The following is a 15,206-nucleotide window of genomic DNA, read 5'->3' as shown; positions in this document are numbered from 1 at the left end:
GCATCCCAAAACTCCAGCATCTCCTGCATCCTGCTGAGAGGGGTGAGCATCCCAAAACTCCAGCATCTCCTGCATCCTGCTGAGAGGGGTGAGCATCCCAAAACTCCAGCATCTCCTGCATCCTGCTGAGAGGGGTGAGCATTCCAAAATTGCAGCATCTCCTGCATCCCACCAAGAGGGGTGAGCATCCCAAAACTCCAGCATCTCCTGCATCCTGCTGAGAGGGGCAAGCACCTCAAAGCACCATCTGCTCTCACTTGCTTTGCAGCCAGTTTGGTTTCACTGACACATTTTCCCTGCTGTTCCCTTCCCCCTGGATATCCCTGGCAGGATGGAGGAGCCCAGGAGCACAGGAAATAAAAGCATCCCAGTCAGTGTGAGAACTGCTCCCCTCTGTTCTGTCTCCAACAGGCTGGAGCTTGTGAAATCAAACAGGGGCTGCATGTGAGCACAAAAGCCCCTCTCCATAGATTTTAGCATTAACTGAGACTTTTACTTTCATTTTTATGAGAAATGGATGCTTTTCAAAGCCATTGAGGAAGTAGCTGTTCTTGTCAACAAGCTGCATTGGTTTTACTCCAGGATGGGCATTTCAGAGAAATCAGCCAGGAGAAGAATAATCACTTTCAGCAACAGCTACTGTCTAGACTAGTTTAGACTTAACTTTAAACCATACCCTTAGGCTCCAGCTTAGCAATGTATTTAAACATATATTTAACTTTTTAGGCACATGTAAATTCCAGTGTACTTACTTATTTAAATTTAGGCACATGTTTCAGTCTTTTCCTGAATTAGCTTCTAAAACATTCACAATTTAGCCTCACTTCCATCAGTGCAAGTCACTGTGCTACATCATATGATTACCGCAGAAGTAAGAAAAAATATTCTTGGTAATTTCTTGAGAAAAATTTCCTGCTTTTATAACAATATTCTGCTGGGGAGTTCAGCTTTTTTAACCAGTTTCCTTTTTCAGCCTGAACTCAAAAGCAAAGGTGGGATTTGATGAAATACTTCGGTTATGAAGGGAATATGCTCCAAGTATACACAGATTTTAAAGAGGAGAGATACAGTGGGGGCACAGATTTATTGGGCATTTCAAGCAAAAATGCAGCCACTCCTCTTTTCCAGACCCTCCTTTTTCCCAGCTCAGTGTTCTGGGACATTACCTGTTCATTTCAAGGCATGCTGTGGTCAGCACTCACCATGACACCACCAGCCTGTGGCTGCAGAAGACCTCTGTGTGTATTTTGGGTTGATGTAGTTGCTGATCAAAACTGAAATTCATATTTTATTTTCATAAATTTTTTTTTAACTTTAATTCCTTTGAAATGGAATGCACAGTCAGAAAGATGATTCTTCTTTATATCTTTCTTCTCTGAAAAGAAAAGCATTCACAGGCCAAGGTTGCAAATCTGAGCAGTCTCTTCAATGATGTAAACACAAATGAAAATTAGCCAATAATGAAATTCACTTGAGTTAAATAGGAGGTTGTTATCATACCTTGCATCCTCTTCTGTAACTAAATGGAAAGTGAGTCAGGTAAAGAATCAACCAGAGGGGACAAAGTAGCTACTGCTGACACTGAGCAGTGTTCCAGACACAGCAAAAAGAATATAAAATAAATAGGATACAAAGATGTAATTCTAGGATTATGTGTTTCCCCAAAAATATGCTGTTCCATACTCATTTTTAACCAAATCAGACTGCACCTCAAGTAAATAACAAAATATCAGCTGCCACAAACAGCCCAAATTAAGTATAAATATTTCTGAAGGCTTCGCTAAGACTATCATCTCACCCCTCAAGGTTCTCAATTCTTCGCTTCCTTTACTGATTCCTGGAAACAAGTGCAGCAGATTCCCCAAATCTTGTCACCCTGCACCATTATTTATATTTTCACCAATCTAGCACAAGTGCTACAGATTTGAAATGGCAGCATCCCGAGTCCACTCCTTAGGCACACACAGAAAAGTGCACACACACACACACACACACACACACGAGGTTAAAGGTGGTAGAAAGCCCAGGCAAAGTGAGTTTATTTGATTGTAGTCATTAGTGCTGTACATTAAGGGCTCAATCCTGCTCCCTTTGAAGTTGGTGGAATTACTCCCACTGAATTCATGTGCTCTGAAAAAATGCCTGAGTTTTGCAAATTTATCATTTTTGTCATCTACACTTCAGGTCAAAACTACAACCCAGTGTTTTAGGCTTGGTTCTGAGCCAAATGATTTTTCCTAAAGGTTGCAAGAATACTTGTCCTTCAGAGAGGCACCAATCCACTTTACAAGGAAGGAGCAGCGTGGCTGAGGATCTCAGAATGCTCTGAGGGATTCAAACATCTTGCAGTGACCAGAGCAAGCCCAGCTCCCAGGGTCTGCCAACAACAGCACCTCACTTTAACTCAACAGGAAGGATGAGAGACCATCCTTTGAGAGAGCACTTCTGCAGTGGTTGTAATGATCCACATTGATTTACTGCCATTTATGGGGAATTACACCTAAAATCGCTGCAAAGCATCTCCCTGAGGGTTTGTTGCTGTTTCTTCTTGTTTGGTTGTTGTTTTTTTTTAAAGAAAAAAAATAACATTGTGCTTCAAAACCTTCTAAATAAGCAATTCAACAACAAATTTCCAATGGTACTTATTTATTTATGTACCTCTGGGATGATAAGGAGCGAGTGCCAGTCTAGGGAATAGAGAAAATGTTTCTTTACATTGTAAATCAAATGTAAGTGCTCTGTGTGGTCAAGATGTGCTTTTTCCTACCTCACATATCCATATCAAACCCCGGTGTCTGTGCTGGCCATTTTCATGCTGATATATTACCAAAACATACTGTCAGCTGAGCAAAACAGCAACTGTAGCTGCTAGGTACAGAATCAAAATATTCTTCACTAAAACACTTTCGCTTTAGGGATGCTGGTGCTTAAATACATTGTTTATTTCACCTTGTTACTGTCTGCCAGGCTTCCTGTGGCGCCTCTCCCCCCACTGGCTCATTTCTGACATGGCCTAACAGGAGGTTTTCCTTGAAAGAAACAAAACCTTGCTCCCTGCTTCTTTTTTCCCCCCTTTTGCGTTTTCTTACTCCCCCAGTATAAATTTGGGCTCAATTCCATTAGCTCGGGGTCTGTCCCTGCTTTTTTGGTCCCATCAGTGACAGCTCCTCATCTCAGGTCCCTCCAACCATCTCTATCCTCCTTCCATTCCCAGCTTGGGGATGGTTCCCCTACAGAAAACCTCTGTGAGCTTTGCTCCATCGAATTCCTCATTTCACGGAGGAATTCTGTGGAATGAGGAACCCCATGGCTGCTCTGGGGTTTTGGGCACCGCAGGTGACACTGAACACCTCCAGGTGAGTTTGGGATGTCCCCACAGAGAAACTGAACCCTCCAGGTGGGTTTGGGATGTCCCCATAGACACTGAACCCCTCCAGGTGGGTTTGGGAGTCTCCAGAGAGGGAGACCCCCGCCCTCCATGGGCAGCTGTCCCGGAGCTCTGCCACCCTCGCTGTGAAGAAGTTATTGAGGTGACACTTCTCATGTTTTGTGTTTAGGGCCATTGCTTCTCAGCCTGCTGCTGGGCCCCCACTGAAGAGGCTGGCACCTTCCTCTTGGCACCGCTTGGAGGTTTTTGGATTCACGGATGAGATGCTCTTGCAGTCAGTCTTTCTCAGCCTCTCCTCTCAGGAGAACTGCTCAGACCCATCTCCATCTGCCGGACCTTCTCCATCCGCTCCTTCTCTTTCGGGTCCAGAGGAGTCCGGAGCAGGAGCGGGTTTATTTCTGGGGGGGGAGGTGTTCCCTTTCGCGGCCGCCCTCCCGCCCTCCTCGGCGGCGTTCCGGGGGCAGCGGCGGCACGCCAGGAATGCGCGCTCCCGCGGCGGGGCGCGGCGGCGCGCAGCGGCGGGGGCGGGATGACATCATGAGAAAGTGGCGGCGGCGGCCGGGCCCAGCGCCGCGGGGAGGGGAGCGCCGGCAGGCAGCGAGGGAGGGAGAGCCGGGGAGGGAGAGCGGGCAGGAAGGAAGCGCCGTCGGAAGCCCCCGGGGGCCAGAGCGGCGGAAGCGCCCGCATCCCGCATCCTCCATCCCGCATCATCCCGCATCCAAGGACGGGCGGCAGGGAGCGCGCCCCGCGGCTCCGGGCAGGCAGCAGCGGGCGGTGCCGGCGGCTCCGGGATGCTGCCCGCACCGGGCCGAGCGGGGGCGGCCCGGCTCTGGCGCTGCAGCCCGGCCCGTCCCCTTTGTGTCGGCGGGAGCGGCGAGATCTGCCCGTCCCGCCCGGTAACAGCCCCGCGCCGCCATTGGCTCCCGCGCCGCCGCTTCCTGCGGCCGCGCCGCCCCCCGGGGGCTCCCCGGGCCCCGCGCCAGCCCCGCCCGCCGCCGCCGGCACCGCCCGCCCGCCGCGCTGCCCGCGCCCCGCCGTGCCGCTTTTATGAATGGAGCGGCGGCCGCGTGCTCCGAGCGGGGACAGGCTCTGCCGAGAGCCTGCTCCGAGCGGCACGCACCGGGAGCACGGGACCCGTGTGCCCGGGCAGCAGGGCCGGGAGAAAATGATCAGGAGGAAGGAGCTGGCGCGGTCCAGGGAAATGGAGCCCTGCCCACCAGAAAGGTGTTGGGGGTGCAGGGTTGGTACTAAATAGGGGCCCCCTGGATATGCATGGAGGCCCGTCCCATTTCGACCCAAGAGCACGGGGTGGTGCGTGCTTCTTCATTTAATGTTAAAACCTTCCCGGCCAGCTAAAGTTGTGGAAACAGAAGTGGAAGTCCTGTGCGTGAGGCACAATAGACAGACAGATGGACAGGGGGACAGGGGACAGCTTCACACTGAGGGACCCTCCAGAGTCGCCCCATGGGCTGTGGCGTGCAAAGGGAACTGAGAGCGCGGGGCCTCCAACAGCCTCCTCCTCCTCCTTGTGACAGAGGACACAAAATGGAGACAAATGGTCAAGCAAACGAGTAAATGAGAAAAGATGGGCAGACAGTCCGTGCAAAGAGATTACATAAACACACAACTGTGCAACAACATGCCCTGTGATCTTTGGCACTGCTCTCCCTGCAGGACAGATGCTGTGTCCTCCGTGGCCAGCCCCCTGCCACTAGCTGGAGTTTCTGCCATCACTGTTGCACCCCTGGCAGGTATTCAACACCCAGGTGATGTTAAAGCACCGAGGCTGAGGTTAATCCATGCACCCCAATTTACAGCCTTCCTGCTTCTCCCAACACCACTTTGGGGCACGACAAGGCACTTCTCCCAGGCATCAGCCTCACCTCCAGTGCTCCCCAGCAGGCCTCAAGCTGTGCTGTCAGCCCCTGGCAAAGTGAGACTTCAGAGATGCCCTTTTTTAACACAAACAGCACCAAGCAGAGCGTGCTCAGGTACAGGAGGCTCGGCCAGGCAGTGGGAGCTATTTACAGTAGGGCCCCATCACGAGTGGACAGAATGTCCCGGAGACACGGATGAGGCCTCTGCAGGCTCCAGCACTTCCCTCCCTCCCCACCAGCTCGTGTCCCAGAGGTGCTGGAGGGAGCCCTGGCCTCCATTGTGCTGCTCCACAGGGATATTTTTCCTGGGTGGGGTGCCGAGTGTGGCCTTCCCAGTGTGCAGGATTAGCTCTCGCCCTGTCCCCTGCCACCTCCGTGCCCCTCTGGGAAGGTGAAACCTTTAAAGTGAAAGGAAAACAAAAAAGAAAAAGGTTGGGAAAAGAACCATCTTGGCAGAGCGGTGGGCACCCCAATTGTTTAAAAAATTTGGTGTGCGGTAAAACCATCCTGGCTGGGACAAAACAGGGCTGAGGAAATGGAAGAAAGGTTTTCCCTTGGGATCAGCTACAAAGAGGAGTTGGCGTTCAGGCTGGGAGTGCACCTTTTTAAAGGACAGCACGGCAGATTCGTGCCAGTGACAGCAATAATAATAATAATAATAATAATAATAATAATAATAATAATATTGATAGCAAACAGCGAGGCACTGGTGCTGCTCCGCTCTGTTCCCCTCCCTGGCGCCCCCGTAAAATAATACAAAGTCTCCTTGCATTTCTCTCCCTGATGTCTGTGTGTGGCCTTAGCCCCATTCATCATTTGGCTCCCAGTGCAGAACTTGCTCCATTTTTAAAATTATGCATGATCCACTGAAGAGACAATTTGGGTTTCCCCCACTTCTGCCTTGCCCTTGAAGAAAGCGAGCCCTTGTCTCATTTGCATTAAAACCCTGCTCTCTATAAGCTAAGCAAAGGGGAAGGACTTGAAGCCTATGGGATGGCTTTAGGGCTCTGCCCCTTGCTTTTGGCTCTCTCTCTCTTTCTCATTCTCTCTCGTGCTTTGATCTCTGCTTAACAACAGTAACGTCACAGAGACTACACCAGGAGAGTTTTGTTGGAAGTTAGAAAGTTTTTCAGCCTCCAGAGGGCTGTAGCGGCAGTAGCAGGAGCAGCATCCAAGGGACTCCTGGAAGGGGAAGAGAGAGAGAGCGAGCGAGCGACTGACTCAGTCCTGCTGCAGAGAACTGACTCGAGGCGACGAAGGCAGACATGGAACATCAGCTGCTGTGCTGCGAGGTGGAGACCATCCGACGAGCCTACCTGGATGCCAGCCTCCTCAATGACAGGGTGCTGCAGACAATGCTCAAGGCGGAGGAGACCTGCTCGCCCTCCGTCTCCTACTTCAAGTGCGTGCAGAAAGAAATCTTGCCATATATGAGGAAAATAGTTGCCACTTGGATGCTGGAGGTTTGTATCTTTCGGCGACTTTTTTTCCTTGCAACCTCCGGCCACCGAAACGAATTAAGCCGGGGGAGCCGCTGCCCCATCTCCCGGCCCCCCTGCCTTTCCCCCGGGATCGCTTTCCCGGCTCGGCACACGTTGCTTGCCCTCGGAGACGCCCGCGTGGAGCGAGGGGACGCGGCCCGAGGTGGCGGCGGCCGCCGGCTCCGCGTCCCCGCTGCGGCTGCCGGGTCCCGGCGCTGAGAGGCGGCGGATGAGCCCCCCCATCCCTGCCCGGTGCCCGCGGGGCTCGGGGGGTGCCCGGCGCCTTTCCCGGCCGTCGGGGCTCGGCGGAGCCGGGGCAGAGCCGGCTCGGGGCTCCCTGGGCCCGGCGGGGAGCGGCTCCGGCCCGGCCGCCGAACCCCCGGCCGCGCTGCCGGCCCCTGCTGCCAGCCCGTGTTTTCTGGGGGATTTTTATTTTAAATTAATATCCTTGTACACGTATGCAAGCGGCTGCCCGTGCCAGTATTATGCGCCATCTTTGTTCTTTTATTTGCAAAGCAAAAAGTGTTTATTAATCGGGAGAAAAACGAAGAAAGTCCCGGGGAGCAAAGCCAAGGGTGTGTGTGTGTGTGTGTGTGGCGGGGGGAGCGGGGGAAGGGGCCGGGGGAGGAAGGTCGGGGGCCGGGGGACCCCGCTGGGGCTGCGGGCAGGGGGACCGGCCCGAGGGGCTCCGGCCTTTCTGGGGGGAGCTGCAGGGTGAAAGTTTCTTTGTTCAGCGTGAAGACAGGCTGGAGCTGCGGTCACCCCTCAAAGGCACGCTTGTGCTGCGGCAGCAAGCGGCAAGGTGGGAAAAAACAGTTGGAAAGGGCCCGGTCCCTGGCGAGACACGTCTGGGGGGGATCCCAGAGGGAGCCCCAGGAGCTGGGCTACATTTTCATGCCTTTTCGGAAGCCCTGGGTGCCCGCGATGTATTTTTAATTAATTTTTGAAACCGCAGCGCCCTGCCTTGCTGTGGGAACTGTCGCGCCCGGCTGTGCTGCAGGGCGAGAGAGGGAGGCGGTGGATTTCACTTCGGGGGATCCTCCTGGAGCCCCCCAGCAGCACCAGAGGCACGGGGCTCGGTAAAGGACCCCCGCCGCTTCATTTTCAGCCTTTTTTGAGAGGTCGAATAATTTTTTAAATATTTTTAAATATTTTTTGAAAAGATGACGTCTGGGGAAATGAGGCTGGACGCCACCTTTGTGTCTCGACCGGAGGGGAATCGGCAGCACAACGGCAAAATAGATGAAAAAATAAAAGCGAAATAAAGAAATCCGGGGCCGAGCCCGGCTCTGCACCCCGTTACCGACCGCGGGGGTTAGCATTTTCCTCCGCTTTCCGTCTTCTTCCCTTTTTAAAAATTTGTTCTTAGGGGCTGAAAAACTGGGCACAGACCTCTTCTTCGATTACCCTCCTCCCCTTTTGCCATGAATCGCCTGCGGGTTTCTAACGCAACATTTCCCCCCACTTTGTCACTCGTGACTTTCATTTTCTTTGATGCCGCTGCTTTTCCCATATTTATCCATTTTCCCCCAACTGCGTTTCTTCCTCGTCTCCTTCAACCTTGCCCTTCAAAGCCTGGGGGTGAGGGAGGAGGGAGGGCGAGAGCAGCGGGACAAGCCTGTCTTTCGCCTCAGTTAAATTATTCTTCAACGATCTCTCTCCTTCTTGCAGGTTTGCGAGGAGCAGAAGTGCGAAGAGGAAGTTTTCCCCTTGGCTATGAATTATTTGGACAGATTTTTGTCGTTCGAACCCCTCAAGAAAAGCCGATTGCAATTGCTCGGAGCTACCTGCATGTTTGTGGCTTCAAAAATGAAGGAAACTATTCCTCTGACCGCAGAAAAACTGTGCATTTATACAGATAACTCCATTAGACCCGACGAATTACTGGTAATTTCACGTTCAGTCGCTTCAGGAATAAAAAAAAAAAAAAAAAATCGATGCAAAAAATTTAAGAAAAATATTTTTAAAAAAATGTAGGGGAAAATGACGGCAACGCCACACGTTGGGAAGCGGCGGGCGGGAGCTGCGGATGCGGCGCGGGCCGGGATGGGGCCGGGATGGGATCGGGAGCGGGAGCGGCACCGGCGGCCGGCCCGGCGCTGGGCGGCCCGCGGGCTCCCCCTGGCGGCCGCGGCGGGCGCTGCCCCGGCGCGGGGGGACCCGGTGCCGCTCCCGGCCCGGCGCTGCCGCTGCCGAGCCCCGGCACCACCGTGTGCGAGCGGCTCTAACCACGCTCCCCCCACCCCACCCCCTGCTCCTTCCGCTTCTCTCCTTCCCCCTTCCCGTCCCTCTCTCTTCTCTTTGCAGCAAATGGAGCTGCTGCTGGTGAATAAGCTGAAATGGAATCTGGCCGCAATGACCCCCCACGATTTCATTGAACATTTCCTCACTAAAATGCCTCTGGCAGAGGACACCAAGCAGATCATCCGTAAACATGCTCAGACTTTTGTGGCTCTGTGCGCTACAGGTATGAGCCCTGCACGTTGCGCAAAGCGCGTTGCTCCCCGACACCATGCGCCCACCCCCTGGCTTGTAAAGCTTCCCGTAGCTGTTGGTCTCAGAGCTGCGGGGAGGTAGTTTAAGCCCCGATTATTGCCCCTTGTTTGCAGAAGGTGGATTACTTTGCCAGAGGTAAGTTTTTTTATTTTCAGAAGATATTTCGCCTCTGAGTCGGAGTTTTGTGTGGATGTCAGGGAGGGGGACCCCCCCATCACTGTCTGTAGCTCAGCACGGTGTGATTTCATGATTTCATGGTTTCCTCACCTCCCCACACCGGGTTTATGTGGGCGCTGCAAAAGGCTCACTGCCCGTGCAGGGAATCCCTCCCTGTGTGGATTTATTCTCTAGGATGAGGCAGAGGGAGATTTTCCCTGTGAATGGCGCTGCATGGGGGTTTTAAACCTTCCCTCTTCAAGCTGCCTCTTCCCCCCTCCCTTCCCTCCTCGGTGGCCGGTGGATTGGAGGAGGGCCACGCGGCACGGAGGCTTTTCCTGGCACAGGACCGAGCCGCTGCCATCTGCACCCTCGTGACCACGTGCTGTGCTGGAGCCATGAGCAGGGCCAGCCTCCAAAGACGCCCAGGAGCCGTGGTATCCACGCTCCAAAACCTCGGCGGGATGGACGCGCGCGGCCGGTGGCACCCGCTGGTGCCGTCTGGCTTGTTCTCCAGAGGTTGGATTTGGTGTGAAAAAAGTGGAAGGAAGATGGCAGGAGCTCAGAAGGAACCAAAAAAAAAAAAAACCCACAAAGTTAAAAAAAAAAAAAAAGTTTTATTTCACAGAACCAGCCCCACCGTGAGGCCTTAAAGGTAGAACGACCAAGAGAAAGAGAAGTTTATAAACAGTGGCGTTGCTCTTCATCTTGGGCCTAAAATCAGCGTAAGGGGCAGCTCATAGGTGAGGTTGCCTGGAGTAATGCTTGGTGCTGGGAGCGCCACAACCTTCAAACCACCGGCAGGAACATTTTGGGAAAGTCCAGTGTGTCCCTCCATGCCAGGTTCTGCCAGATCCGAGGCTGCTGCGACTCTGGAGGCATGATTTGCTAAGTTTGGAGCTAAAAAGAACGGCCACCCGGGCTCCCCTTTGGATGTGGGGATGTTTAACCTAGGTTGTTGTGTTGGCAATGACAGGGATGAAAGCAAGAGTAGTTCAAAGGTTGGAGACTTGCTAAGAGTCCAGTACTTTGATCTACTGTCGGTGTTGTTATGTTTCTTTTAGGAAGCACATCCAGAGCCTTTATTTAACACTGCTGCACACCACAGCTGGAGAATGGATCAGTAAATGAGAACCATGTTCTGGGAGTTTTACTGAGCTTTTAAAAAAAACAGTGCTGAGCTCACCAGTTGGGGCCCTCTGCAGCTCCCTACTGGAGCTGGGAATATTGCCTGGGGAAGGAGCACTCAGGAAGGCTGCCACTAGGCTCTGTGTTTTTATTGTTATTTTTGGATGTCAGGGCTTTCTCTACCTTTTTGCTTTTCTCATGACTTCTTTGTTGGCTAGTGAAGATCACATGTGGCTTAAGCAGCATCTGGACTTTGCTTTGCGGTTGCTGGGTCGTGCTGCATTTCCCCTTGCCAAAACGAACCTAGATGGACTGCAAATGCCTTGTGCTGCCTGGATGCTGTGGGGCCTGATCCAAAGTCCACTGGGGACACTGACAGCTCGCTTAAGTGGCCCCAGGGGCAAGTGCAGTCTCTCCTCTGCCTGTGTCCTTTTCTGTAAAGGAGGTTCTCCTGTGAAGACACTGCAAAATAATGCTTGCTTAGAAAACAAACCCTTGGCCAGTTGGCTTACCAAGGTGAAGCCTGTGAAGTGTTTGTAGTTGAGTGTGTATGTGTTTGCTCCAGAAAAAGAATGTTACACTGCAAGGTGAAGTTGAGGGGAATTCCTCCTAGGCTCCCCCTCCAGTTGTCTGGTTAGTAGAAGCAGAAGTGGATTTGTTTGATTTGGTTTGGTTTTGAAAAATCCATTTTCACCAAAGGATGCCTTTGTGCTGTGGTAGGTTTGGGAGAAAAAGCGAAAAAGAAAGAAAAAAAGAAAAGAGAAAAGAAAAAAAAAATTACCAGGGCTTGTTTGAAGTTAACACATAATTGAGCTTAATGAATGGGACTTTGGCATGGCAGAGCAAGGCAGGGAGAGCTCAAAAGGAAGCAGGCCTCTTTTGGCCCAAGTTAAGACCGGTGTTGAGGGAGAACTGCAGCTCTATACAAGCATAACAATGAATAGCAACAAATATTGGAGCTTCGGCATTTCATTATGTTCCTCTGGTTATCAAAACATACCAGGCTCATTATTATTATTATTATTATTATTATTATTATTATTATTATTATTATTATCATTATTATTATTATTATTGCTGTTGTTATTGTTATTGCTTTGGTCCTCTCCAAAGGAGAAAGAAAGATCTCCCTTTGAAATGAGCACGTTACAATTCTCCCATTCTCCAGCCTTTATAAAATTGGAAGTCTCAAGGTATGTGACCAGTTGGAACCTGTTGCATCTTGCAGCAAGTGATTTATGTTCACAGTTTTGATTTGCCTCAATGAAAAGATTTTCATTCATAGCCCCCAGCTCTCCAGACGGATGGAATTGCTGCTCCATTTAAAAAGGAAAAGGGGTGACTCGCCTTGTTAGGAATTTTTTTTAAAGCGCTGCAGCGCCTATATGCCTGCTTTGTCCTCCCTTCAGGGTGGCTGGCATTCTTCTCTCTCCTCCCCCTCCTCTCTCTCTCCCTCTCTCTCTTTTTAACAACGCTGAAGTTGTTTATTCTTTTTGGATGAAGTCTCAGATAGGCTACTGGGGATGTGTGCTTCAATTGATGGGGCCCCCTACCCCATTGTGGCTGTGTCAGGTCTAATTCATCTCACCGAAGCCCCCTTGTTCCTGAGTGCTCAATAGCGCAAGATGAGGCGATGGAGGCTGACAATGATGCCACACTCTTCACTTGGGGGCATCCAATTACAGGCGAGAGGGGCCCCCTGATTAATATGCTGAAATTAGTGGCCTCTGCCACAAATAATTCCTTGTTGAGTTGCAACAAAAAGGCAGTCCATGCTGCTTGTCTGGAGTGGTTATAGGGACAGACACAAACTGGTCATTTAAACTTCATTATCACTTTTCCACCTTGGAAAGAATGAGGGTGTGACTACGAATTCATGTTCTTGTTTACTGCTCCATTTAAAAGAAGAACACAAATATTAATCCCAAACGTGATCCTGTCAGGACAGGCTCATTAAAGTGACACATTTTGGTCATGTCCCGTTTGTGGAGCATCGTAAACAGTGTTGGGAAGGCACTGCCACTCTACCCCTCTGAGCAACCCCATCCTGGTGGGATCCCTGCTGGGAATCCCCCATTTCCAAAGTCCACCTGCAGTCTGTGTCACTATTTCAGTTCAGAACTGGCTTTGGAATGGCAGAGCTTTTTGGAGTTTTTTTGGGAATGACAGCAGCTTGCTAGAAGGTGGATGTGTTTACATCTGCCCGGAAACAGGCAGGTTAGGAAAAAGGGGCAAGCCAAATTTATTTTGATATGTTTATTTTAACATAAACGAGATTGCTTTAGCTCAGGCTTGCCTTTTTGCTGGCAGTGCATCCCCAAAGCTTGGCCAGAATTTCCTGTATCAGTTCAGTTTTGGAGGTTTGCAGGATGCTGGGCCAAATGCCCCTTTGAAGGTGGGTATTGGTCAAGGCCACAGTGGAGTGTCAGAGGTGTCTGAATAAACAGATTCAGAGCCAGGACTTCCATGGAGTCCTGAAGGCTTTAGTTCCACTGGTAAAACATTTACACAAAAGTTATTTTATCATAATAAAGGAGATGCATGATTTAATACTTAAACAGTTCCACTGAGCCCTCTAAGCTGTCCATTCCTTTGATTTCATTCAGGGCTTTGACAGATGGTTTATATTTTTCCAACCCAGAGGAAGTTGTATTCTGATAAAAGCTGAAGGAATGTATCTCAGGTTCTGGTGTACATTGCAGTGTTTCCCTTTCTCCCTCACAAAACTGGACCTTGACTTGTGCCACTTGCTTCCTTTGTTCCTGATTCTCCACCAAGGTGTTCGCTACCATAGATCAAATGCATTCCTGCTCAGCAGAAAAGAGTCTTATCATTAAAATGTAGACTTTATTATTAATAATAATTATTAAATAATTATTATTATTTAAAAAAAAACCCTAGAAAAACCCAAACCAAATCAAACAAACCCAAAGGCAAAACCTGCTAAATGGCAGAGATAGCCCCTTAAGGGATCCTGGGAGTGGCTTTGTGGAGAGACCTACAGCAATGCAGTCTGGAAGGGGGCCCAGCCTCTTGTCAGCATGGTGTCACATCAGAATGTAACTGATTGTCCGCCAATTCTTGGGACCCCCGTCACTTAGTTATGCCACATTTACATTAAATCCCTGTTGCCAGGATGGATGGCAGCCACTGACAAGAGACTAGGTTGAGACAAAGCATTTTTAAGATGAAACCTTAATTTAAATATGGATTATCTGCCTCCTGACAGGGTTAAGCAGTCTTTCTCTTTTCTTTCTTTTTGTTGATGTTGTTGTTCATTAAAGCAATATTCCTTTGCGTGTTAGAGCAAAACTTTCTGCATTAAAGGGGCCCAGGACTCGTTGTTGGAGTGCACCTTGGGTCTGACCATGCAAAACACTGCAGGATGTGAACAGGTTTTCTCAGATGTGCAGTGCCATTGACCCCCCATGGCATTATTCACAGGAGCAAAGCATTTCAACCTGGACAAATGGGAGCCCTGCTTATGATAAAAGTGCCTCCGAGTGATGAATGGCCTCCCAGGCCCAGTGCTAGGAAGGGCCACTCTCTGCAGAGCAGTTGCTCATGTGGATAAGTGTTTGCAGGTTTGGACCTGTAAGAGTTTTACAGCAGGAGGCACCTTTCTGCTCACCATTCTCACTGCCTTTTTGGATGCAATAGTTGGCAGCTGAAAGCCATGCTGGTACAAAGAGTGTATGTGTATGGACAGGCTTCTCCTAAAGCAATCATTTCAGTCTTTTTTTTTTCTCTCTTTTTTTTTTTCCTTTTTTTTTTTTTTTTTGTTTCTCTCCTTTCTTCATACAGATATTAAATTTATTTCAAACCCACCCTCCATGATCGCAGCTGGCAGCGTGGTAGCAGCTGTGCAAGGCCTGCATCTGGGGAACACTAACACTTTCCTCTCCTATCAATGCCTCACACATTTCCTATCACAAGTTATCAAATGTGACCCGGTAAGTGACTCTTCCTCTCGTTTGATCTCCTGCATTAAGGGTTTTTTAAGAATGAATGCCTGCTTGCTGCATGGGAGCTAATCTGACAGTAAATCTTGGGAGAGGTCAAGCCTCAGAGTGGGGGTTCTCAATGTGTTCTCTTGCTTGTTTGGCTGTTGTGATGCCCTCTGTGATAATCTGTGATGCCCAGTTGGGAATGGCACATCCAGCTCTGGTGTTTGGGACAGGAGGAAGCCCTGCCCCAATTTAGGATGTGTTTGGCTGGGAGTAATTAAACCAGTAGCCCCTGTAAAACAAAACTTGGGGAATAAGACCAGGAAACAGTTTGCTGAGACCTCGTGGTAACTCTGACCTTATCTTTGACCATTCTTGAGGCCTTTTATTGTGCCAAGTGGTGTGAAAAAGCTCTTCTTAAAAGAGTTCTAATGATCTAATTTGGTTTATTACGTGCTGGACCTTCACAGTAGCTGGTATTGAATTCCTTTTTGGAATGAGTGCTTGTCCCACGACTTTCTGACAAGGTAGATGGTCCTCACAGGACCCTTCATTTTGCCCTGCAGCTTCCAGGAGATGCACATCAGTAACTAGTGAGCAATAAACCTTTCATGAGTGAATGGGCCAGGAAGGGAGCCTACAAGGAAGACCTAAAGTCAATGATCCATGTCATAATGGTGTGTGAAGTTGGGGCAGAGTTGAGCTTTGTTTTGTAACAATGTGGAAGACCAAT

General features: G+C 50.2%; 1 protein-coding gene across 1 annotated transcript in view; it reads left to right on the top strand.

Annotated features, from left to right (window-relative positions):
* Positions 1-6,386: 6,386 nt before the first annotated feature.
* Positions 6,387-15,206, top strand: part of CCND1 (cyclin D1) — a 13,589-nt gene continuing 4,769 nt past the window's right edge. The window contains exons 1-4 of the mRNA XM_064715512.1: positions 6,387-6,728; positions 8,418-8,633; positions 9,054-9,213; positions 14,331-14,479. Of these exons, the coding sequence (XP_064571582.1) occupies positions 6,531-6,728; positions 8,418-8,633; positions 9,054-9,213; positions 14,331-14,479 (723 nt within the window). The 5' untranslated portion in view covers positions 6,387-6,530. The remainder of the gene's footprint in view (positions 6,729-8,417; positions 8,634-9,053; positions 9,214-14,330; positions 14,480-15,206) is intronic.

This window comes from Zonotrichia leucophrys, chromosome 5 (genome assembly GCF_028769735.1).
Source record: "Zonotrichia leucophrys gambelii isolate GWCS_2022_RI chromosome 5, RI_Zleu_2.0, whole genome shotgun sequence".
Taxonomy (NCBI): Eukaryota; Metazoa; Chordata; class Aves; order Passeriformes; family Passerellidae; genus Zonotrichia; species Zonotrichia leucophrys.
Note: the sequence above shows the minus strand (reverse complement) of the source record. Positions and strands in the feature narration are given on the sequence as shown.